Source organism: Camelina sativa, chromosome 20 (assembly GCF_030686135.1).
Source record: "Camelina sativa cultivar CO46 ecotype springtype chromosome 20, ASM3068613v1".
Classification (NCBI taxonomy): domain Eukaryota; kingdom Viridiplantae; phylum Streptophyta; class Magnoliopsida; order Brassicales; family Brassicaceae; genus Camelina; species Camelina sativa.
In genome coordinates, this window is record NC_141899.1 from 27540161 (window position 1) to 27565914 (window position 25754).

Here is a 25754-nt window from a genome sequence, read left to right on the forward strand (position 1 = left end):
TGACCATTCTCTTGACTGAGTTTGTGTCGATCGACACTTGATTGAGTTTGCATCGATCGATGCTCTTGTGTAGTGTCGATCGATGCTGGATCAACTAACGTATCTTCGTCTCCTTCCTTCACCAAAATCGCATTACAAGCATGCTTGGGGTTCGACTCTGTTCTTCTAGAAAGAATTTTCTCTTCTTTTTACAGACCCAGCAGTCTGAATCACTTGATTCTCCAGCTTTTTGACATGAGTGTTTAATGCATCAAACTTCCCAGTCAGCTCAGTGTATACAGAATCAATCTTCCCATTGAAGTCTATAATTAACTTCTGTTGACCTTCCAAAATCTGTCCAATCATTGATTCCATCTTGCTCTCTGAATTGGGTGGAGGGAGGCATTGGTAAGAAGAAGAACCATAGTTCCTAGTGAAGTTGCTGTTTGGATTGCCTGTGAAGGAATTCTTCTGACCAAATCTCTGATTTTGATACCCAGCTCCATACACATAGTTGACACCTTCTTCTGTAGTCTCTGGCTTTGGTTCAAAAGTCTCAACATCTTCAGCAAAATTGACAGACTTCTTTCCCACAAGAAGATTGTGCACTGTATCCAACTTAGCATTCACTGCAGCAAACTGATTTGAATCATGGCCTTCATGTACTCTTTTCCGCTCTAAGTCTGCATTCTTGGTATTGTTGCTTGATGCTAGTCTTTCTATCAACTTTTCAGCGTCATCTGGGTACCTTGTCTTGAAGTTCCCATCACTAGCCGCATCCAAAGCCATCTGATACCTCAAATCAATACCACTGAAGAAGATACTAATCAACTGCACCTCTGAGAACCCATGATGCGGACAGTCTCTCTGGTATGCTTAAAACCTTACCCAAGCAGCTTTGTAAGATTCATCAGGTCCTTGTCTAAAGGTGGAAAGCTTAATCCTCAGCTCATCAAACATCGCATCATCATAGAAGTAATTGAGGAATGCCACCTTGATATCATTCCAGGTCTTCAGAGATCCTGGTTTGAGCTGCCTTAGCCAATGAGAAGCTTTCCCAGCAAGAGAGTAGAGGAAAAGCTTGCAGTAGAGATAGTCCTATGTGACTCCATTAGCCTTGATGCTTGTGACTATGTCCTCAAAGTGTTCAATGTGGTCTAGAGGCTTCTCATGTGGCAGGTTTTGGAATGGCCTTTGTCCAACAAGAGCGAAGTAGGCAGGCTTCAGCTCAAAATCATTCATTGGGAATGGAGGAGGGACAATCGCGGATCGGTTCCCATAGAACAAATCTGGTCTGTTGAAGTTTGCAAGAGTCTTGACAAGCTCTCCATTGTTATCCCGTCTAGGCTGAAGGTTCTTTGCATCGTCTCTGGCATTGCATTGATCGACGCCAACGGTGCATCGGTCGATGCCATCTTCGTTGTGTTGATCGATACCAGCATTGCGTCGATCAACACAACCTGCATTCCCATCGGCCACAACGAGTTCTTCTTGAATAACTTGTCCTTCAGCATCAAGTTTTTGGCCTAGTTCGTTGCGCACATGACCCTCTTGATCCCTCAAAACGCCAGCCGCATCTGGTCTAAATATGATTGGGTTGACCATCTTTGCTGATTTGGCTGCTTTTGTGTTGTCACGCTCTAGTTGTCCTAACTCTTGGTTTGTAAGCTTAACAACTGGACTAGTTGATTTTTTCCTGGTGCTAGGCTTAGGCATGTACCTGAAACACACAAGATAAAAGAAACAAAAGCGTGTGAGTAAAACAGAAAAAGAAAAATTTAGACAAAATCAAAGATTTTAATCTAATGGTGAATCAAAAGAGTCTCCGGCAACGGAGCCAAAATTTGATATGCTCAAATTTACCCCTAGAGCTACTCTCTCAAATTAAGAGGTCAATGTAGTATTTAGGGATCAAATCCACAAGAACTCTAGATTCACACAATAGATTTAATAATCTTTTAATTATGCTAAACCAAAATTGTAATTTAAATAGCAATGCAAAAACAGAAAATAAAGGAGTTGTAAATCAATAGGAATAAACGCTAGGCTTCGGGAAATTCTCAAGAAATCATGGAAAATCAGATCAATTAATTAACCAAGCAGGATTCAATAATTAAGCACCGTTCTTGAACTCTAAACACAATTATAAAATAAATCAGTTCTCACTGCAAATATTATCTAAGTTTTAAAACCAGAAAATCCAAATCTCTTTGCAAAATTCAAGTTAAAAACCAGCAGTAAAATCAAGTTTAGATAAGTTCACAAAATTACTAAATCAACTCTGTTTGCAAAAAGTAATTTTGCTCACCAAAGGTTTTATCAGGAAAATCAATTATATTCTCATATCAATCAATAATCCTAAGATCTAAATCCAGATGACAAATCAAAGATCTAGCATTAAAAACAACCTATGGTGAAGAACAAGAAAGATAATGAATCCTAAATAATAACAGATCTAATAAACCATGAAATCCCTAATGAGAAATCCTAAACCTAACAAGCAGAGCTACTCGGACATAATTGTAAGAACAGAAATCATAAATAAAATAGATAGCATTAAGAGATTAAAAGAAGAAGAAAAGGAGTTCTGAATCTTCTCTGAAGGAGTCTTGATTCTTCTCTCCAAAAGCTCTCTAAAAATCTCTCAGGGTTTTGCTCTCAAAAGTTGCGGGGAAAAATAAAGCTTAGGTCTAAACAATGACCCAAAAATCCTATTTATATTCCTAAACACGTCCATGGACTAATGATGCAAATATGGAAAACTTTGGCGCAACTTTGTAAATCTTCAAAACTTATGGGAAAAACTTCCAATTTGTCTTGTGGACTCTGCATCGAACGATACTTATGTTGTGTCGATCGATGCATCCTCTGAATTCGCCTCCCAACTTCGTAGCTCAGCCTTAATGCTTGATTAAGCTCCAAATCTTCCTATTTAACTCCATTATCCTATAAAGACTCAAAAGACTCTAAAAATACCAAAAAGACTCTATAGATAAGACTTATATAATGGCTAAAAACACCTAAAAACCATGATATATCAATTAGTCATTGAGGTTGTGTGTTGTTTCTCAGGAGCCGTTGGGTTTGAAGGGGGCTGATAGAGCAGATCTTCTGAGCAGGGTGCGGTTGGCTCAGGAGAAGGATTTGGGGCTTGTGAATGCCTCTAAGGATGTTGATTCAGAGCATCAGGTCTTTGCTAATGGTACTATTTTGGTGCACAGTCGGATTTGTGTGCCCAAGGATGAGGATTTGAGGCAGGAGATCCTGAGGGAGGCTCACGCGAGCATGTTTTCTATTCATCCAGGAGCGACTAAGATGTACCGTGATCTCAAGAGGTACTATCACTGGATCGGGATTAAAAAGGATGTAGCTATTTGGGTCGCGAGGTGCGACGTGTGTCAGCTAGTGAAGGCTGAGCATCAGGTTCCAGGCAGGTTACTTAATAGTCTACCCATTCCATAGTGGAAGTGGGATATGTTCACGATGGATTTTGTGGTAGGATTGCCAGGGTCTCGGACTTTTGATGCTATTTGGGTCATTTTGGACCGGTTGACTAAGTCGGCACATTTTCTGGCCATTAACAAGACGGATGGAGCAGCGGTCTTGGCTAAGAAATATGTGAAGGAGATAGTCAGGTTGCATGGGGTGCTAGCGAGTATTGTGTTTGATAGGGATTCTAAGTTCACTTCGGTGTTCTGAAAGGCATTTCTAACAGAGATGGGCACTAAAGTACATACGAGTACAACTTATCATCCCCAGACAAATGGGCAGTCAAAGAGGACGATCCAGACGCTGGAGGATTTGCTGAAGATGTTTGTGTTGGATTGGGGTGGCCATTGGGCAGATCACCTGAACAGAGTTTGTTTACAACAACAGTTATCAGGCGAGTATTAAGACGGCTCCTTATGAGGCTTTGTATGGGAGGCCATGTCGTACACCGTTATGCTGGACTCAGGTGGGGGGAGAGGATCATGTTCGAGGCGGATTTTGTTCAGGAGACCTCGGAGAAGATTCGGGTTCTTAAGCTGAACATGAAGGACGCTCATGAGCAGCAGAGGAGTTATGCCGGCAAGCAGGAGGAGAGATCTTGAGTTTCAGGTGGGAGACAGAGTGTACCTCAAGATGGCCATGTTGCTGGGTCCAAACAGGTCATTGACAGAGACCAAGTTGAGTCCGAGGTATATGGGTCCGCTCAGAGTGATTAAGCAGGTGGGACTGGTAGCATATAGGCTGGAGTTGCCTGAGGTTATGCCTGCGTTCCACAAGGTTTTTTATGTGTCGATGTAGTGGAACTGTCTCCGTGAGGATGATTGGTTGTTGGCTAAGATTCCTGAGGATCTTCAGCCAAACATGACTTTGGAGGCGAGACCAGTGAGGGTTCTTGGGAGGAGGATCAAGGAACTTCGGAAGAAGAAGATTTCTTTGATGATAGTCCTGTGGGACTGTGATGGTGTTGAGGGGAAGACTTGGGAGCCAGAGGCGAGGATGAAGGCAAGGTTTAAGTGGTTTGAGAAGCAGACCGCGACTTGAGCTTGTCTAGCCTGGTCCAAGCTGTAGTCCTATGAGTTGGTGTTCGAAATACGAAATTCCGTGAGGCTATTGCTAAAGAAGGAAGTTTCCTGAAATGGAAGTTTCTAAAAGTGGAAAGTTTCCAAAAGTGGAAAGTTATAACAATGGAAAGTTTTATGTGAGTTAGAATTTGTCCATTTTTAGTGGTTGTGAGCCTTGGAGGGGCTTGTGTGGACTTCGTGGCGGACTTTTGAGTCATTGTGCCCGTGTGTGGCGGTCTTTTGATACATAGTGTGGCCTTTGTGGCGGGCTGTTTAGCCAATTGTGTGGCCTTTGTGGCGGGCTGTTTAGCCAATTATGTGGCTCTTGTGGCGGGCTGTTTAGCAAATGTTGCCTGTTTAGGCGGTCCTTCGGGATGTGTGTTCTTCGGGACGTGTGGCCTGTTTAAGCAATCCTTCCGGATGAGTGGTCTTCATGACGGTCCTTCGGATGTATGGTCTTCGTGACGGTCCTTTGGGACAAGTGGTCTTCGTGACGGTCGTTCGGGACAAGTGGTCTTTGTGACGGTCCTGTTGAGGACATTTGTTTAGCCTTTGTGGCAGTCCTATTTAGGACATTTGTTTGGCGTTGGTGGCGGTCCTGTTTAGGATATTTGTATGGCCTTGGTGGCGGTCCTGTTTAGGACATTTGTTTGACCTTTGTGGCAGCCCTTGTGGCATGTTGATGATCCTTGTGTGGTCAAGAGGTATTCCAGTGTGGGAATATGTGGTTGGTAGGACATTTTTGATGTCTTACGCGAACCACGAGAAGGAAACCTGTTTAGGGATAGGGCTCATACCTGTTTAGAATTGTTTGCTCTAGGGAAAGTTGGTCCTGAACGACTCTTTGGGGGGCTTTAGTTCTCCTAGTACTGCCATATTCTGAGACTTTGTGGCTTGAGAGTATGGTTGGTATATCGACTTCGGATGACGATCCGGGCTTAGGGTGGCAACCCGAGAGACGAATATTGGACTTCCTTTATATATTATGGCATGCGGGCTTAGGCCCGATGAGGAGCCAATATTATGGCATGCAGGTTTTGGCCTGATGAGGAGCAAATAAAGACTCAAGGTCGAGACCTATGAGTAAAGGAAAATCCAAAAGTCGAGAGCAAATAATGCCTGGAGCGTGAGTCTATCGCCTAGAGGTAACCTTCGTAGGTCGGTTGGAGGAAGTGCGTGCTGTGGAGACGGTTGCACTGTAGTTCTTGGCGGACGATTGTTCGATATTCGAGGATGAATCTATGTTGGTGGGGGAGAAGAGTAACATCTGTGTTCCGGGAATAAAGTTTGGGATATGTTGAGTAAACCAAAAGAATGGATTTTAATTGAGTTTGGTTTAATTAAATCCTGGTTTAATCTAATTAAACCAAAAACCCCTAATCTCTTTCTTGAAGGCATGCCTCTTCTCTATGTTTTTGCTATTGTCGACATTGTTATGAGAGAGAGAGGGAGAGAAAGGGAGAGAACTCTTGGTTGTTTAGTGTAAAGGAGGAAGAGAAGGAGATGAAGCTTTTTCTATAGAGTAATGAGAGAAACAAAACTGTCAGGGTTTGGGAGAAGGAATATCCGATAACTCAAAACGTTTCAAAAGGTATTGATTTTTGGTAGGGTTGTAGCTACGAGATTTTCGTACACTCTCCTTTTCACAGAAGTGAATTTGAGTTATATTCTAGGAGATATTGGCAGTTTCGTGGGGCGTTTCATCTCAGTCACGGATTGAGACCAGCGGGTGTTTCAAGATCGATTGCGGTTTCACCTGAGATATGATCGTGCTGTAATTTTGTGGGAAGCTTTTAGACGTATAGACCTTTATTATTATTTATTAAAAAACAAAATGGGACGGATCGTTTCACACCAGCTGGGAGTGTGTCGTCCATATGATGCCACACTTTTGGATGAGAATGGTATGTGTTGAGCGTAAGTTGGGGCAAGCCCTAGTTTGGATAAGAATGAAAGTGGATAAGGATAAGCTTTTGGATAATGCTTATCCACCATTTCGTGCTTACCTTAGCTAGGGCGCTAAGACTCCTCTCCCTATATAACGCCATAAATTCCTAGATTTAGTTCATTAGCTTTCCACCAAAATCCCACCCTTAGAATAGTTAGATCGTTAGTTAGTTTGAGAAGCTTTTGGAGGCGAGTCAGGTAGAAGTTGGTCGAGTCGAGAATCGTGGTCAGGTTTCTGGTAAGTATGTTTTGCCCTTAGTCTTTTATTCTTTTTAGAATATTTTTTTAAGTTTTTGGTTCGGTCCAAAGCTTAGATCCATCCTTGGAGAAAGCTAGTCGGATCGAGATTAATAGGCGGGCAAGGGTAGATGTCGTTTTCTTGACTTTAAGGCCAAGGTGAGTGCCGCAGCATGTGTAGTAGCACATGAATAGAATTTTATTTTGTGTATGAGTTTAGGATTGAGGTTGCATGTTTATATTTGTGTATGTTAGTTAGATCTACGTTCCTATGTCAGATTGATTTATTTGTTTGGTTTAGATCTAGCATCCTTGCTTGATCAATTTTATTTTTGTGAAGTTTGTGTGAGATTTAGGAACTATACTTGGTATAGTTTCAAGATCTATTTGATGTTGTGAAGTTTGATAACATTATTATTTTACCCATACTAGCTATAGTTTTCATATGCATTTAGGAAGAATTTGATGAGATTTCAAGTATAAAAGGTCTATTATCAAGTATTTCATGCTTCAAGAAGATTTTTCAGGTTTTATAGAATAAATAGGATCAAAAGACAAGGAAAACATGTTTCAGGACAGATTTAGAGTTCTTCAGTACGGGCCGCTTTTGAAGATCTTCCAGAACTCACATTTTGATGTGCTTATGTCTATAGAAAGCCAGAAGAGTCATCTTCCTCCTAGAAGTGGAATCAAGTCAATCCATCCAGCCATCCGGAAGTTATGCCCATTTTACCAAGACATGTTATAAACCGACGTGAAGAGAACCATTCAGCCGATGGGCTTTTATTTAAGGCCTGACTAGCGACCATCACTGCGGCTCAGTCCAAGCCTCCTCCACGGTCTAGAAGCTTCTTTTGCCGCCCCTTGTCCTGCACTCAAGAAGAAAATATGTTTTTACCCTTACAAACCCTAATCCAAAATAAAACCCTATAAATACTCTTAAGACCTAGAGTTTCAGTATGTGCATCTTCTACAACTTTTGGAGCAGCCCTAGCCACGACCAGAGAAGCAGCCGCAACCTCTTGTCCCTCTTGAAGCTTGAAGATCTGCCATCTCTCTCTTTCTACTCTTTCTAGTTCTTTCATACTCTAATTGCTTTTGGGGTCAAGTTACTTTTGTGACAACTAGAGAAGTTTCCTTTGAACCCCTTTTTGTTTATTGATTCGTTTTTGTTGCTATACTTTATAATATCAATGTTGTTTCTTTGCATCATGAGCGAGTAGTTTACTTTGTTGGGTTTTATGGGGTGATTCAAGGGGAATTCAATTAGGTTGTTAGATCTTATTTTCGGTTTATATTAGAGTTCTTTTGGGACATCGTTATCTTAATGCATGTGCTTGGATTGATCACCAAGTGGTGATCTAGAGAACGAACCGCGTTATCCTACTTCTCTGAACTAGTGTTATACCGAAACCTCACGTCGTAACCTGTGTAAGTTGAGTTGCGGAGTTTGGTGAATGTATCGAACTTGTTTAACTAGCTGGTTGATATGCGTCGTTGCCTGCAAAAGTTGAGTAACCGAGTATGAAGACTTTAGACTTTCATTCTATGAAAATAGCTTGTTAGTTCCTTAGTGTTTCGTAGTTGAGAACCTAGACCGAATTTAGTATTTACTTGTTAGATCTTACACTTAATATGCTTAGAACCATGAAAACCCTGAGATGACTCCCAAAATGCCCAACGCCTTAGTCTTATAGTTTTAAACCGTTTTTATTTACTTGCGATAGATATTAGGAAAACCAAAACCCCCAACTCTTATTTAGTCTTAGCCATAGTTTTTTCCCTTTTAGTTCAATTTGAGTTAGCTATTATTCTCTCTGGGATCGATCCTAAAATTCTACATTGATTAACTGTGCACTTTCAGTCGTTGTGTAGTCTTTTCAGGTAAAAGATTTGGAGTGAAATTCTACACACATCAAAGCCTTTTGGCGCCGTTGCCGGGGATTAACTAGCTGCCCATTGAATTTGATAAGAACTTTCGTCTAAGATACTTTGAATTTTTCTTTTGAATTTTTGAATTTTAATTTATATTTTCTTGTTTTTCGATAACCTCTATTTTCCCTTTTAGTTTCTGTTTTTGGATTTTGTAGTGCATGACTAGGAGTCAACCCTCCGGAACCGTATCTCCAATTCAAGACATTGATCGACTAGAACATGAGCTTAGGAAACTTCAAAAACAACGTTCATTCTTATATTCTGAATTCTTAAATTCGGAATGAATCAAATCTCCCCAAGTAGGATTCGAACAACTCATGGCCGAAGAAAGGAACCAGGACCAAGGTCTCCTTAACCTCGACCAACCGCTGATACCTCCTGCCCTCAACGAGCAAGGAGAGCCGATTCTTGCACAAGGTGGTAACCCCAACCTTGCACCTGCTGATCCACAACTTGACCCTTTAGTTGGCCGGGACCATCAACAAGCTCCTCGTGATATTAACCCTCTAGGCGTGGGAGACAACCTTGATGTCCCTCCTCACCAGCCTGCTCTCTTCGCTAATCCACCACTACCTCAAGCTGGCAGAAGACAACCTGCTTATGTGCACCCTCTAAGACGTGCCGCTCCTAACGGTACCATAGCCGACTATGATGCTCCCAATCAATACCCTCAAGACCGTGCTACAATCCATATCACTCATCCTCCACGACGTGATTAGGAGATTAAACCTCAAATTATTGGTTTGGTGAAGCAAAATCAGTTCCATGGCCTTACTACCGAACATCCGATGAACCACATTGATCTTTTTGAAGAAATCTGCTCTACAACAAGAACCAATGGAATTACCGAAGATTACTTGAAGTGTAAGCTTTTTCATTTCTCTCTAGCCAAAAAGGCTCATAGATGGTTAAAGTCTCTACCTCCTGGATCGATTATTAGCTAGGAAGGATGCAAGTCAGCCTTTCTCAACCACTTATACTAAGTCAAGATCCAGCTCTCTTCGCAACAAGCTGCAAAGTTTTCAACAAGGACCGGTCGAATCATTTTATGAAGCATGGAAACGTTTCAAGGACTATAAACGTGACTGCCCCCATCATGGTTTTGCTCAAGGTAACCACTTAAGTACTTTCTATAGAGTGTTACACCCTAAGTATCAAGTTTCACTCGACACGGCCAGCAATGGAGATTTCACTATGAAGATCGTTCAAGAAGGACGAGTTCTTATCGACAACCTTGCCGCAAGTAGTAGCAACACTTGCATCGATTTTGATAGAACCATTTGTTCTAGAAATTCCGACACTAAGGAGATTGCCGACCTTAAGAACATGACGAACCTACTTCTAAGGAACCAACAACGTGGAGTAAACGCTTGTCAGACTATTAACAATGGAAACATGGAGCCTTTCCAAGAAGAAGAAGTCAACTATGTTGGTGCTCAAAGATACTACCAAAACCGAGGGTACAACAGCAATTCAACAACAATTTAAGAAATACTTCTAACCTTTCTTATAGGAACCCAAATGTGAAGAATCCGCAAGATCAGAATTATGCTCATCAAGCTAATCGCTTTCAAGGTAACAACTATGGTGGAAACAACAAGGTTCCAACATAATTAATATAACCAACATCACAAAAACGAGACCCTAGATCATCATCCTCCTCCTCATCGCCATGATTCCACGTCACAGACCTGCACACCGCAAACAACAATTGATAGGCGTAAGTACTATCATAAATACTTAGTGAGGCAATCCTCCCATCTGTTGGGCTATACACACAAGCAACTGCGATTCCAATGTTTAACAAACAGCAAACTAAACACAACAAACCAGGAAACCACGCAACAAACAAGTTGGTGTCGATCGACACCAACCCTGCAACACAATCCGCAAGAAGCCAAAAGTTGAAGAATCGCTTCCCAAAACCTCCAAATCGTCTGAAAACTCATCCAAAATCCCTCGAAACACATGGGAACCACATCCCCACCACAAACATGCAAGCAAACAACTCAAACAGCCACAAAACAAGCAAAACAAAGGATTCTCAAGCTTAGATCAGCCATGGTCATGCACTCACCACTTTTGCAGAAAGTTCTGACCCAACAACGAAGAATCTTGCACCCTAGGAAGCTTCTCCTTTGTTCCCAGAACTAGATCTTCACTCCACAGCAACAGATCTCTCAATCCTAGGCCAAGAATCTCCCATAAACCTCCCAAAACCTCAAGAACACTTCTTCTCCCCTTTTCTCTCTAAAAACGGCACAAACACCTCTTTTCCCACGACCAAGGTCGAGTTTTCTCTTATATACATCGGTTAGGAACTTCAATTCAACCAGACCGAACCAAAACGACCAATTAAAACAACCCAATTTTGGTTTGCGGATGTAACAATTCTCCCCCACCAATATGGATTCGTCCTCGAATCCCGCAGCACTGTCCATCCGCTAAGGACCTCCGTGAAACCGTCACCATGGTCCACACATCCTCTGATCGGACTGAACATCATCAACCCAAGTTCTCTGTACCACCATATTCCCTCACTGGAATATCACCATTATCATGACTACTCTTCAAGCCAACCCTAAACGTCTCAACCATTCGGGTGTTTACTCACGCTCTTTCCAAAAATAGACAAGTTCTAACTATTCATTGAGCTTTCTATTTCCAACAGCACTTTCCATAAATAGGCAAGCTTTAACTATTCATAAAACTTTCCATTTCTAGAACCCGCATATCTCGTAGCACCGTGACATCACCAATCAAAAATCCATGAGAACTGATCATCTCATCTGTGACCACTTTTTAGGTCAACCTCCAAATATTCTCGCCACTTTGGCATTTCACATCCCCTTTCCAAAAATAGACAAGTCCTAACTATTCATAGAACTTTCCATTTTTAGAAATCTTTCCTTTTCTGGAACTCTCTATTTATGGAATCTTTCCTTTTCCAGAGCCGCATAATTCCTTAACCCATTCCTCATCAAGATTCAATAAGAACTAATCATCTTATTAAATCCTCTCCAACAACACTGTCAGTAAATCCTTAATACAGTCATCTCGGTTTGAGCAAAACATGTTGCCACACTCACAGCACCCGTTGGACCTTCAGCGACACCAGTACGCACATCAGCCACACAATTGGCTAAACCGCCCGCCACAAAGGCAACACAATGTCTCAGAAGAACGCCACACACGGGCACACTCTGACTCAAAAGTCTGCCACGAAGGCCACACAAGCCCCTCCAAGGCTCACAACCGCTAAAAATGGACAAATTCTAACTCCATAGAACTTTCCTCTTTGGAAACTTCCTACTTATAGAAACTTCTATTTCAGGAAACTTCCATCTACACCACTGCTTCACGGAAATTTCGTACTCCAGCCACCCTAAACGAAGTAAGTGTCCAACTTAACTTTTCGGAAATCCCTTTCAAACACATCCACTTTTACAAATCACCGCCAACGGTATTTCATGATATCAGCGTGATCCACCACTTTCCAACAATTTGCCAATAGCCAACTGCACTTCCCATACAGAAGCTAAAACACTACACAACTAACAACACATAAAACAACTTACCGTGGAGTCTCATTGAAGGTTCGAAGAGGATGATACTATGACTCCATACCACAAACAAATTGACTAACTACTCATAATCAATTTCCAATCACAACATCATGCATCCAGCAACAGGAAAATAATTCATCCAATTAAATTCCTAAACCATCCACTTAACCATCCTAGAACCGTAAGAGCTCTGATACCAAAATGAAACAACCCGACCTGTTTTTTTTATAATAATAAATATAATTTATAATTAAGCATCTCATACTACTTAATTAACCAACCCAAACCACAACTCATCATTAAACCAGCAATAACATTAAGCACAGCGGAAACATACCAATAATACAGAAACGATACATCATGTAACACCCGCAAACCATTTTTTTGGTATTTTGGTGAGGGTGTCGATCGACACCACAGGAGGTGTCGATCGACACTGGTTGTGGTCGGTTTGGTCAGATCGATTTTAATCGTCCGGTTTGCGTGGTTGGGTTAGGAAACCCTAAAATCGGGTTTTAAAAGGGGAACTCAACCTTTCTCTTCCCTTTTGGCCGTTTTTGACAAAGAAACAGAGAGAAGAAGGAGATTTCGATTTTGGGAGAGATTTGTGAGTTTTCTTAGCTGTTCTTGTGAGATTTGGAGCTAGGAAGGATCTAGAGGCTTGGATTCGTTGCTCTTGGTCTGAATCTTCCTGGAAAGAGGTGAGCGCATGACCATTTCTTATCTAAGCTAAGATCTCTAGTTTTTATGTGATTTAGTGCATATGTGGTTGTTTCTTTGAGTTATCCATGGCATGGAGCGGATTGGAGAAGATTCGGTGTTGGTCGACACTAGTTGGGGTGTCGGTCGACACCAACGCGAGGACGGCTCGGGACTTTGGCAAGTGTCAATCGATGCCATGTGGAGGTGTCGGTCGACACAAACTAGGGTTTTTGGGAGTGTCGGGCAGGGTGTCGGTCGAAACCAGTATGGTGTCAGTCGACACATTATGGTGTCGGTTGACACCGGATTGTCAGTGTCGATCGACACCATCTGGTGACAGTCGACACCCCTTCTTTCAGCTACGATGGATGTTACATGCTTTGTATATAGCCTGGTTTGTTTTATTGATTGTTGATTATCGCATGTAGAGATCTTATTGCTTGTGTGCATAGCCCAATAGATGGGAGAATTGCCTCACTAAGTGTTTATTAAATACTCATGCATCTCAATTTGTGTTTGTGGTGCAGGTAAAGGCAAAGTGTGATCGTGGAATCAAGGCAACGAAGAGAAGGATGTTCTAGGGACTCGATTGGATGTTGTCTGGCATTGCTAGGTTGCTAGAGTTGAGTCATTAGAAACATTGCTAGGTTGCTGGTTTCATGTTTCTTGTTGTTTGGTATTGGAAAATTGCTTATGCTATGATATTGGATTGTTATTGGATTATTATTGGTTTATTATTGGATATTGGTTTTGTTATTCCGTTGTTGATTGTGAATGTGGTTAGGTGGCTAGTGGATATGGGACCAATAGTTGTAGTTTATTTATATATATATATATATTATTTATTATTTATTATAAAAAAAAAGGTTGGTCGTTTCATTTTGGTATCAGAGCCCTTACGGTTCTAGGTTTGGGTTCACTAGGTTTCTGTTGTGATGTTTGGGATTGCATGTCTTGATTGATTATGTGTGTTAGTCAATTGTGTGTGGCATGGAGTCCTAGAACATCCTCTTCGAGCCGACTGTGTGATTCCACGGTGAGTTTATGTTTATGTGTTATAATAGAAATTGTTTGCTTAGTCTTCTGTTCATGGTAGTGTAGATGGCTAGAGAGGATGTTGTGGCTGGTCGAGGTTGTGGACGCGGACGTGGTCGTGGTAGGGGCAGAGTCCCAGTGGTTAGTGAGATCGAGGACCAGAGTGTGACAGCTGAGGGTGTTGGCGAGTCGCAGGGTGTTCCGAGGGATTCCGTGAGTGTGGCAGGAGGGGGCGGTGTTAATGCTCCAGTGGCCGGTGATGCTAGGGTCCCGGGTGTGGGAGTCCTAGCGGGTGGAGTCCCTGGTACTAACGTTGCGGCTATGCTAGCAGAGGTGTTAGCGCGGTTACCACCAGTGGTACCGGCTCAGGCTCAGGTAGTGCCACCAGTGGTGGCGGAGGACCGGCAGCCAGTGGTTGCGGATGTGGGAGCACATGGACGTTATTTGTCTATGCTCAAGGAGATGAAGGGTCTGTTCACTGAGAGGTTTTCGGGTGGTACAGATCCTACTGTTGCGGATGCGTGGAGGACGAGTGTGGAACGTAACTTCCATACTCTGAGATGTCTTGAGGAGTTTTGGGTGGACATAGGGGTCTACTATTTGAGTGGTGATGCTGAGTTGTGGTGGAGATCAGTGGCTGCTAAGAGAGTGCAGCGGGGGATGACTTGGGCTGACTTCGTCTTGGAGTTCAACCGCAAGTATTTTCCTAGAGAGGCATTGGATCGGTTGGAGGTGCAGTTCCTTCAGTTGTCTGAGGGGACACGGTCAGTGTGGGAGCTGGACTTGGAGTTCAGTCGACTTCTTTGTTATGGGGGTCAGGCTTTGGAGTCTGAGGAGGCTCAGATCAGGAGGTTTTTGAGGGCTCTACGTGATGATTTGAGAGTTCACTATAGAGGGCGGAGTTATGCTACGCGTGCAGAGCTGGTTGAGACTGCAACAGAGATTGAGGAGGATATCCGAGCATAGTCAGTGGCGGTAGCTCCAGCAGTTCAGCCTAGTAAGGCTCAGCAGCAGGGTGGTTCTAGCAGGGGCGGTAGGCCTGCATAGGGAACCAAGAGGAGGTGGGAGGCTAAGCAAAAGCCAAGTTGTGCAAGTTGCTTCGGTTGTGGGAGCAAGGATCACAGGGTTGCTAGTTGTCCCAAGAGGAGTGCTCCGACGGTAGGGCCTCGGGTATGTTATCATTGTAGGGAGACAGGGCACATCATGCCTTTTTGTCCCAAGTTGCAGCCGGCAGCAGTGGCAGTCTTGCAGTAGGTGCAGCCTAGAGGTCAGCAGGTGGCACGGATTGAGCAGGCGCCACGGGTTTACACGACAGCAGAGACTGGTAGAACCAGTGCCGGGGCGATCACAGGTATATTTCCTGGTACTTAAACTTTGTGGATTTTAGTAGGTTCAGATTGTATATGTTTCCTGTGATAAAGTGTTAGGTTCTCAACACATGAGGTTTGTGTAGGGACCTTTTTGGTGGGCGGGTTTAAGTCCCATGTGATGTTTGATTCTGGAGCTTCTCATAGCTTCATTACTCCAGAGTGTGCAGAGTGTGCGGGGATCAGCGGGGATCCTTGAGAGCGTTCAGGAGTTGTCAGAGTTTTGGGAGGTGAGTTCCTGAGAGTGATTGGACGATCTAGAGGAGTTGATATTCAGATCGCAGGGGAGTCATGGCCAGCGGATTTCCTTATCAGTCCAGTGGAGTTATTTGATGTTATTCTCGGGATGGATTGGTTGCATCGGAATATGGTGCATTTGGATTGCCATCGGGGTAGAGTGGAGTTTGAGCGTCCAGGAGGAAAGTTGGTTTTTCAGGGTATTAGACCGACTTCAGGGAGTCTCTTGATCTCAGCCATTCAGGCTGGGAAGATGATCGAGAAGGGCCGTGAGGCTTATTTGGTTACTATATCTATTCTAGAGTCAGTGGGGAAGTCTACGGTTAGCGGTATTCCGGTTGTGGAGGAGTTTGAGGATGTGTTTCAGTCTTTGCAGGGATTACCACCATCTCGGTCGGATCCTTTTACCATTGAACTGGAACCGGGGACGATGCCGTTATCCAAGGCTCCTTACAGGATGGCTCAAGCAGAGATGGCAGAGCTGAAGAAGCAGCTAGAGGACTTGTTGAGTAAGGGATTCATCCGTCCTAGTGTATCACCGTGGGGAGCGCCAGTGTTGTTTATGAAGAAGAAGGATGGGAGTTTCAGGTTGTGCATTGATTATCGGGGTTTGAACCGGGTCACTGTGAAGAACAAGTACCCTCTTCCTAGGATCGATGAGTTGTTGGATCACTGGAGGGGTGCTACTTGGTTCTCCAAGGTAGATTTGGCGTCGGGTTATCATCTGATACCGATAGATGAGGCAGATGTGAGGAAGACTGCTTTCAGGACGAGGTATGGGCATTATGAGTTTGTGGTGATGCCTTTCGGGTTGACTAACGCGCCAGCAGCGTTTATGAGATTGATGAACAGCGTGTTTCAGGAGTTTCTGGATGTGTCTGTCATCATTTTCATCGACGATATCCTGGTTTATTCTAAGAGTCTTGAGGAGCATGCAGTGCATTTGAGGGCAGTTATGGAGAAGCTGCGAGAGCAGAAGTTGTTTGCCAAGTTGAGCAAGTGTAGTTTTTGGCAGTGTGAGATGGGCTTTCTGGGTCACATTGTTTCTGCAGAGGGGGTTTATGTAGATCCAGAGAAGATTCAGGCTATCAAAGATTGGCCTAGACCGCAGAATGCCACAGAGCTCAGGAGTTTCCTTGGATTGGCAGGATACTCAGGAGATTTGTGCAGGGGTTTGTGAGCAGAGCACGTCCTATGACTAAGTTGACAGGGAAGGATGTTCCTTTTGTTTGGTCAGAAGAGTGTGAGGAAGGCTTTGCAAGCCTGAAGGAGATGTTGACTACTGCGCTGGTGTTGGCTTTGCCTGAGCAGGGGGATCCCTATGTGGTTTACACAGATGCATCTAGAGTTGGTTTGGGGTGTGTTCTGATGCAGCATGGGAAGGTGATTGCCTACGCTTCGCGGCAGTTGCGGGTGCATGAAGGCAACTATCCTACTCATGATTTGGAGATGGATGCTGTAGTTTTTGCCCTGAAGATTTGGAGATCTTATCTTTATGGTGCAAAGGTACAGGTGTTTACAGATCATAAGAGTCTGAAGTATATATTCACTCAGCCTGAGTTGAATTTGAGGCAGAGGCGGTGGATGGAGCTTGTGGCAGATTATGATTTGGAGATAGCCTATCACCCTGGCAAGGCTAACACGGTTGCAGATGCTCTGAGTCGGAAGAGGGTAGCTTCGGCTCAGGAGCAAGAGATGGAGCCTCTGGTTGGAGAGATCAGTGCTTTCAGTTTGTGTGCTGTTACACAGGAACCGTTGGGTTTGGAAGCAGTTGATAGAGCAGATCTTCTAAGTAGGGTGCGGTTGGCTCACGAGAAGGATATGGGGCTGGTTAATGCCTCTAAGGATGTGGATTCAGAGTATCAGGTCTCAGATAATTGTACTATCTTGGTGCACGGTCGGGTTTGTGTGCCCAAGGATGAGGAGTTGAGGCAGGAGATTCTGAGAGAGGCTCATGCGAGCAAGTTGTCTATTCATCCAGGAGCGACTAACATGTACCGTGATCTCAAGAGGTACTATCATTGGGTCGGGATGAAGAAGGATGTGGCTAGTTGGGTTTCGAGGTGCGATGTGTGTCAGCTAGTGAAGGCTGAGCATTAGGTTCCTGGCGGGATACTGAAGAGTCTACCCATTCCTAAGTGGAAGTGGGATATGATCACTATGGATTTTGTGGTAGGATTGCCAGTGTCACGGACCTTTGATGCTATTTGGGTCATTGTGGACCGGTTGACTAAGTCAGCACATTTTCTGGCCATTAAGAAGACTGATGGAGCAGCGGTCTTGGCTAAGAAGTATGTGAGGGAGATAGTCAGATTGCATTGGGTGCCAGTGATCATTGTGTCTGATAGAGATTCTAAGTTCACTTCGGTGTTCTGGAAGGCATTTCAGGCATAGATGGGCACGAAGGTGCATATGAGTACAGCTTATCATCCCCAGACAGATGGACACTCTGAGAGGACGATCCAGACGCTGGAGGATTTGCTGAGGATGTGTTTGTTGGATTGGGGTGGCCATTGGGAAGACCACCTGAACCTGGTAGAGTTTGCTTACAACAACAGCTATCAGGCGAGTATTAAGATGGCTCCTTATGAGGCTGTGTATGGGAGACCATGTCGTACACCATTATGCTGGACTCAGGTGGCGGAGAGGTGCATGTTTGGTGCTAGTTTTGTTCAGGAGACCTCAGAGAAGATTCGGGTTCTCAAGCTGAACATGAAGGAGGCTCGGTATAGGCAGAGGAGTTATGCCGATAGGAGAATGAGAGATCTAGAGTTTCAGGTAGGAGACAGAGTGTACCTCAAGATGGCCATGTTGCGGGGTCCGAACAGGTCATTGTCAGAGACTAAGTTGAGTCCAAGGTATATGGGTCCATTCAGAGTGATTGAGTGGGTTGGGCCCGAGGTTATGCGTGCATTCCATAAGGTTTTCCATGTGTTTATGTTGCGGAAGTGTCTCCGTGAGGGTGAGCGAGTGTTGGCTAAGATTCCTGAGGATCTTCAGCCTAACATGACTTTGGAGGCGAGACCAGTGAGGGTTCTCGAGAGGAGGATCAAGGAACTTTGGAAGAAGAATATTTCTTTGATGAGAGTCCTGTGGGACTGTGATGGTGTTGAGGAGCAGACTTGGGAGCCTGAGGCAAAGATGAAAGTGAGGTTAAAGAAGTGGTATGAGAAGCAAGCCGCAACTTGAGCTTGTTTAGCCTGGTTCCATCTGTAATCCGTGGCTGAAGCGGGAATGGAGTATTCCAGCCCATCTCTCTTGTTACTCGGTCGCTTGGGATGGTTGGTTGTGCGACTCAGTAACAAGATGAGGTGGTGTTCGGGGTACAAAGTTTCCGTGAGGCGGGGTTTTTGGAGGAAATTTTTCCTGAAATAGAAGTTTCCAAAAGTGGAAAGTTTCCAGAAATGGAAAGTGCTAAATATGGAAAGTTTTACGGGAGTTAGAATTTGTCCATTTTAGCGGTGGAGAGCCTTGGAGGGGCTTGTGTGTGGCCTTAGTGGCGGACTTTCGAGTCAGTGTGCCCATGTGTGGCGGTCTTTTTGGACATTGTGTGGCCTTTTTGGCGGGCTGTTTAGCCGTATGTGACCTTTGTGGCGGGCTGTTCAGCCGTGTGTGGCCTTTGTGGCGGGCTGTTTAGCCAATTGTGTGGCCTTTGTGGCGGGCTGTTTAGCCAGAGTGTCTTTGTGACGGTCCTTCGGTACAGATGGTCTTTGTGACGATCCTTCGGGACGAGTGGCCTTGGTGGCGGTCCTGTTTAGGACATTTGTTTGGCCTTGGTGGTGGTCCTCTTTAGGACATTTGTTTGGCCTTGGTGGCGGTCCTCTTTAGGACATTTGTTTGGCTTTGGTGGTGGTCCTCTTTAGGACATTTTGTTTGGCCCATGTGGCGGTCCTCTTTAGGACATTTTGTTTGGTCTTGGTGGCGGTCCTCTTTAGGACATTTTGTTTGGCCCTTGTGGCGTGTATATGATCCTTGTGTGGTCATGAGGTATTCCAGTGAGGGGATATGTGGTTGGTAGGACATTGAGATGTTTTACGCGAGCCACGGGAAGGAAACATGGATAGGGATAGGACTCAGACGGATTCAGAATTGTTTGCTCGCGACTCTTGGAGGACTTAGGTTCTCCTAGTACTGCCATATTCAGAGACTTTGTGGCTTGGGAATATGGTTGGTATATCGACTTCAGATGACGATCCGGGGGCGCGCTGTAGGGTGGCAACCCGAGAGACGAGTTTGGATTTTTCCTTATATATTATGGCATGCGGGCTTAGGCCCGATGAGGAGCCAACATTTGGCATACTGACTTAGGTCTGATGAGGAGCCAATAAAAACTCAAGGCTTAGGCCTGTGAGTAAAGGAAAGTCCAAAAGTCGAGAGCAAATGACGCCTGGAGCGTGAGTCTATCGCCTAGAGGTGACCTTCTGTAGATCGGTCGGAGGAGTGTGGACCGTGGAGACGGTTGCACGGGAGTCCTTGGCTGATGGTTGTTCGAGATTCGAGGACGAATCTAGATTGGTGGGGAAGAATTGTAACACCCGCAAACCATTTTTTTGGGTAATTTGCTGAGGGTATCGATCGACACTGGTTGTGGTCGGTTCGGTCGATTGGATTTTAATCGTACGGTTTGCATGGTTGGTTTGGAAACCCTAAAATTGGGTTTTAAAAGGGGAACTCGACCTTTCTCTTCCCTTTTGGCCGTTTTTGACAAAGAAATAGAGAGAAGAAGGAGATTTCGATTTTGGGAGAGATTTGTGAGTTTTCTTAGCTATTCTTGTGAGATTTGGAGCTAGGAAGGATCTAGAGGCTTGCTAGGAGGGTTGGATTCGTTGCTCTTGGTCTGAATCTTCCTGCAAAGAGGTGAGTGCATGACCATGGCTTATCTAAGCTAAGATCTCTAGTTTTTATGTGATTTGGTGCTTATGTGGTTGTTTCTTTGAGTTCTCTATGGTATTTCGTCGCTGCTTTGGCTGGGTTTGGCTTCTGGGAAGGCATGGAGAGGATTGGAGAAGATTGGAGGCGAAATTCAAAGTTTTTGATCGAAGGAAATCACTGCTCGGCATCAGTGTCGGTCGACACCAGTTGGGGTGTTGGTCGACACCAACGAGAGGACGGCTCGGGATTTTGGCGAGTGTCGATCGGTGCCATGTGGAGTTGTCGGTCGACACAAACTAGGGTTTTCAGGACTGTTGGGCAGGGTGTCGGTCGACACCACTATGGTGTCGGTCGACACCAGATTGTCAGTGTTGATCGACACCATCTGGTGTCGGTCGACACCCCTTCTTTCAGCTACGACGGATGTTGCATGCTTTGTATATTGCCTAGTTTGTTTTATTAATTGTTGATTGTGGCATGTAGAGATCTTATTGCTTGTGTGTATAGCCCAGTAGATGGAAGGATTGCCTCACTTAGTGTTTATCAAATACTCATGCATCTCAATTTGTGTTTGTGGTGCAGGTAAAGGCAAAGTGTGATCATGGAATCAAGGTAATGAAGAGGAGGATGTTCTAGGGACTCGATTGGATGTTGTCTGGCATTGCTAGGTTGCTAGAGTTGAGTCATTAGAAACACTGCTAGGTTGCTGGTTTCATGTTTCTTGTTATTTGGTATTGGAATATTGCTTATGCTATGATATTGGATTGTTATTGAATTATTATTGGTTTATTATTGGATATTTGTTTTGTTATTCCACTGTTGATTGTGAATGTGGTTAGGTGGCTAGTGGATATGGGACCACTAGTTGTAGTTTATTTATATATATATATTATTTATTATTTATTAAAAAAAAAAAAGGTTGGTCGTTTCACATCATCAATACAATAACATTCCTATCCATTCTATACAGTAACCTAACATAACTCTAACCAAGGTTCCAACATAATTAATAAAACCAACATCACAGAAACGAGACCCCAGATCATCCTCCTCCTCATCGCCATGATTCCACGTCACATACCTGCACACCACAAACAACAATTGAGAGGCGTAAGTATTATCATAAATACTTAGTGAGGCAATCCTCCCAACTACTGGGCTATACACACAAGCAACTGAGATTCCAATGTTTAACAAACATCAAACAAAACAGAATAAACCAGGAAACCACGCAACAAACAAGTTGGAGACGACCAAGCAAGATGGTGTCGATAGACACTGGCTCCAACCTGGTGTCGACCGACACCCACTTGGTGTCGATCGACACCCACTTGGTGTCGATCGACCCTGACCCTGCAATACAATCCGCACGAAGCCAAAAGTTGAAGAACCACTTCCCAAAACCTCCAAATCGTCCGAAAACTCATCCAAAATTCCTGGAAACACATGGGAACCACATCCCCACCACAAACATGCAAGAAAACAACACAAACAGCCACAAAACAAGCAAAACTAAGGATTCTCAGGCTTAGATCAGCCATGGTCATGCACTCACCTCTTTTGCAGAAAGTTCTGACAAAACAACGACGAATCCAGCACCCTAGGAAGCTTCTCCTTTGTTCCCAGCAGTAGATCTTCACTCCACAGCAACAAATCTCCTAATCCTAAGCCAAGTATCTCCCAAAAACATCCCAAAACCTCAAGAACACTTCTTCTCCCCTTTTCTCTCTAAAAACGGCAGAAACACCTCTTTTCCCACGACCAAGGTCGAGTTTTCTTTTATATACATCGGTTAGGAAATTCAATTAAACCAGACTGAACCAAAACAACCAATTAAAACAACCCAGTCAAACCAAAAAGTGCTGGTGTTGATCGACACTACCCTGGTGTCAATCAACACCCAACACAAAAATCCCCAATTTTGGTTCGCGGATGTTACATCTTTTTAAATGGAAAACATTATAATTTTGTTTTGAATCATGCAAACTTCTAAGCCAAATTTTTGAATATGAGGTTATATACAAACTGAGATATTTAGATTTTAAAAAATATATTAATCTATTTTTTAGTAGTTTGACATATAAATATATTTTATTTTTAATGTATAAAAACTCAAAGTCACACTAATAAAGTTCTCATCTAAATGACAAAGAAATGCAACTAGTATGTTTCTATTACAACATTTCAATATAAGTTTGAAACCTTATTGATAAGTTTGTAAAAAATGAATATATTATGGTCGATGACTAATAATTACAAAAAATAATTTTTCGTAAACTAGAGAAAATATTTCCTTAAAATAGATGTTAAACAATGTTTAAAGGATCTCTTATTAAAGAGAATAGATAAAAAATTTGAAAACCAAATTACAAAAAAAAAAAAAAACATAGATATATAGATTAAAATCATGGCAAAAAGAGAAACAAATTAAATGTGAGTGAGGTTAATGGTTATGTGGACTATATTTTCATTGTCAACGTACTCCACTTGTAGGTAAGGACTTTAATCAAATTTTAGCCCTAGTAGTCTATGGTTAAAATACTAATATACAAATATCATTCTTACATGATTACAATTTTCAAAACCTGTTTCAGTTTCGAATTTAAAATTGATTTTTTTTTTTACGCTTTTCTAATCAGTTTTCGTAATTTTATAATTTTTTAATTGGAGGAATTAGAGCTTAAGCATAAAGACAAAAATTGTATATATACCTGTCTCTTGAAATTGACTAAAAAAATATGTCATTATTTATAATAAAAATTAGGAAACTTGATAGCATTATACAGTTGTTGTAAATTTAATAAATTTATATATATAGAAATTGAATTCAGTAAACAAAAATATATATCCTATTAATATCTCAATTTTTGGTTTAAAATTCATATGAGATATTTTTTTTCTTTTTTTTCTTTTTTGTTAGAAATACAAAGTTGTGTTGAAAATCTTCAAAGAGATTTACTTTGCCTTTATTTTTTGTAAAAGTACTGAAGTGGATATTTCTGATAAATTAAATGTTACAACAAAACTATCAAGTTTTTAATCAAAATAATTTAAGCAGTTTTAGAGATTGCAATGCAATGACTCCACAAGTCGTCCCTTTTCTTCAAATATAGTGCTGCACGGGCAATTAAGGCTGGTCTGTCAGCAATATATTTAATGAGAGTATCGTGACACACTTTTCCTTCTTGAACAAGATCGTGGCAGCAAGTATCATTGATGGTTGCATTTCCAAAAACAACGGCGATTATATCCAAGGCACAGTGAGGAGAGATTTTAACAAGACAAGTATCCCATAACGATTTTGCTTCAGATTCGTTGACTGAAAATACAGGAACAAATGTGCAAACCAAACCTACAACAATGAATAACAAAGCAATCTGAGAGGTAAATTTAGCCATATGTGCTTATACGTGAATTTTACTGACTATTATTTCTTATATGAAAAGAATGTAATGAAGTGTGTTTTGTATTTGATATTATAGACACAAAGCTACATAAGCTATTTATATGTAATTGAAAACCTAACATATCTATCATAACATACTAAAGTACTAAAATAATTAATGAGAAAGAGTTTATTTTCTTGGTAAATAAATACACTAAGAGTGTTTAATTTTCTCTTTTTAATAATTGTTTTTAAAAATATAATGACAAATTTTAAAAAAGTAAAATCTTTTAAAATCGAAAACATTATAATTTTGTTTTGAATCATGCAAACTTCTAAGCCAAATTTTTGAATATGAGGTTATATACAAACTGAAACATTTAGATTTTTAAAAATATATTAATCTATTTTTTAGTAGTTTGACATATAAATATATTTTATTTTTAATGTATAAAAACTCTAAGTCACACTAATAAAGTTCTTATCTAAATGACAAAGAAATGCCACTAGTATGTTTCTATTACAACATTTCAATATAAGTTTAAAACCTTATTGATAAGTTTGTAAAAATTGATTTTTTTTTACGCTTTTCTAACCAGTTTTCGTAATTTTATAATTTTTTAATTGGAGGAATTAGAGCTTAAGCATAAAGACAAAAATTGTATATATACCTGTCTCTTGAAATTGACTAAAAAAATATGTCATTATTTATAAGAAAAATTAGGAAACTTGATAGGATTATACAGTTGTTGTAAATTTAATAAATTTATATATATAGAAATTGAATTCAGTAAACAAAATTATATATCCTATTAATATCTCAATTTTTGGTTTAAAATTCATATGAGATATTTTTTTTCTTTTTTTCTTTTTTGTTAGAAATACAAAGTTGTGTTGAAAATCTTCAAAGAGATTTACTTTGCCTTTATTTTTTGTAAAAGTACTGAAGTGGATATTTCTGATAAATTAAATGTTACGACAAAACTATCAAGTTTTTAATAAAAATAATTTAAGCAGTTTAAGAGATTGCAACGCAATGACTCCACAAGTCGTCCCTTTTCTTCAAATATAGTGCTTCACGGGCAATTAAGGCTGGTCTGTCAGCAATATATTTAATGAGAGTATCCTGACACACTTTTCCTTCTTGAACAAGATCGTGGCAGCAAGTATCATTGATGGTTGAATTTCCAAAAACAACGGCGATTATATCCAAGGCACAGTGAGGAGAGATTTTAACAAGACAAGTATCCCATAACGATTTTGCTTCAGATTCGTTGACTGAAAATAAAGGAACAAATGCGCAAACCAAAGCTACAACAATGAATAGAAAAGCAATCTGAGAGGTAAATTTAGCCATATGTGCTTATACGTGAATTTTACTGACTATTATTTCTTATATGAAAAAAATGTAATGAAGTGTGTTTTGTATTTGATATTATAGAAAAAAAGCTACATAAGCTATTTATATGTAATTGAAAACCTAACATATCTATCATAACATACTAAAGTACTAAAATAATTAATGAGAAAGAGTTTATTTTCTTGGTAAATAAATACACTAAGAGCGTTTAATTTTCTCTTTTTAATAATTGTTTTTAAAAATATAATGAAAATTTTTTTAAAAAAGTAAAGATATCTTTTAAAATGGAAAACATTATAATTTTGTTTTGAATCATGCAAACTTCTAAGCCAAATTTTTGAATATGAGGTTATATACAAACTGAAACATTTAGATTTTTAAAAATATATTAATCTATTTTTTAGTAGTTTGACATATAAATATATTTTATTTTTAATGTATAAAAACTCTAAGTCACACTAATAAAGTTCTTATCTAAATGACAAAGAAATGCCACTAGTATGTTTCTATTACAACATTTCAATATAAGTTTGAAACCTTATTGATAAGTTTGTAAAAAATGAATATATTATAGGCCAATGA

General features: G+C 41.4%; 2 protein-coding genes and 2 non-coding genes across 4 annotated transcripts; 1 reads left to right on the forward strand and 3 right to left on the reverse strand.

The window, feature by feature from the left end:
* Positions 1-823: 823 nt before the first annotated feature.
* Positions 824-930, forward strand: LOC147919457 (small nucleolar RNA R71). Its single transcript, XR_015594312.1, has one exon. It is a non-coding gene; the product is annotated as a small nucleolar RNA R71 (small nucleolar RNA).
* An 8714-nt stretch (positions 931-9644) lies between these two features.
* LOC147919458 (small nucleolar RNA R71) lies at positions 9645-9751 on the reverse strand. Its single transcript, XR_015594295.1, has one exon. It is a non-coding gene; the product is annotated as a small nucleolar RNA R71 (small nucleolar RNA).
* A 13726-nt stretch (positions 9752-23477) lies between these two features.
* LOC104771379 (uncharacterized) lies at positions 23478-23825 on the reverse strand. Its single transcript, XM_010495895.2, has one exon. It carries the CDS (start codon positions 23823-23825, stop codon positions 23478-23480), a length of 348 nt encoding a protein of 115 aa, XP_010494197.2.
* Positions 23826-24783: 958 nt separating this feature from the next.
* Positions 24784-25214, reverse strand: LOC147919459 (uncharacterized). The gene has a single exon (XM_087506584.1). The coding sequence runs from the start codon at positions 25167-25169 to the stop codon at positions 24831-24833; it is 339 nt and encodes a 112-aa protein (XP_087362710.1). The 5' UTR covers positions 25170-25214; the 3' UTR covers positions 24784-24830.
* Between the last annotated feature and the right edge of the window lie 540 nt (positions 25215-25754).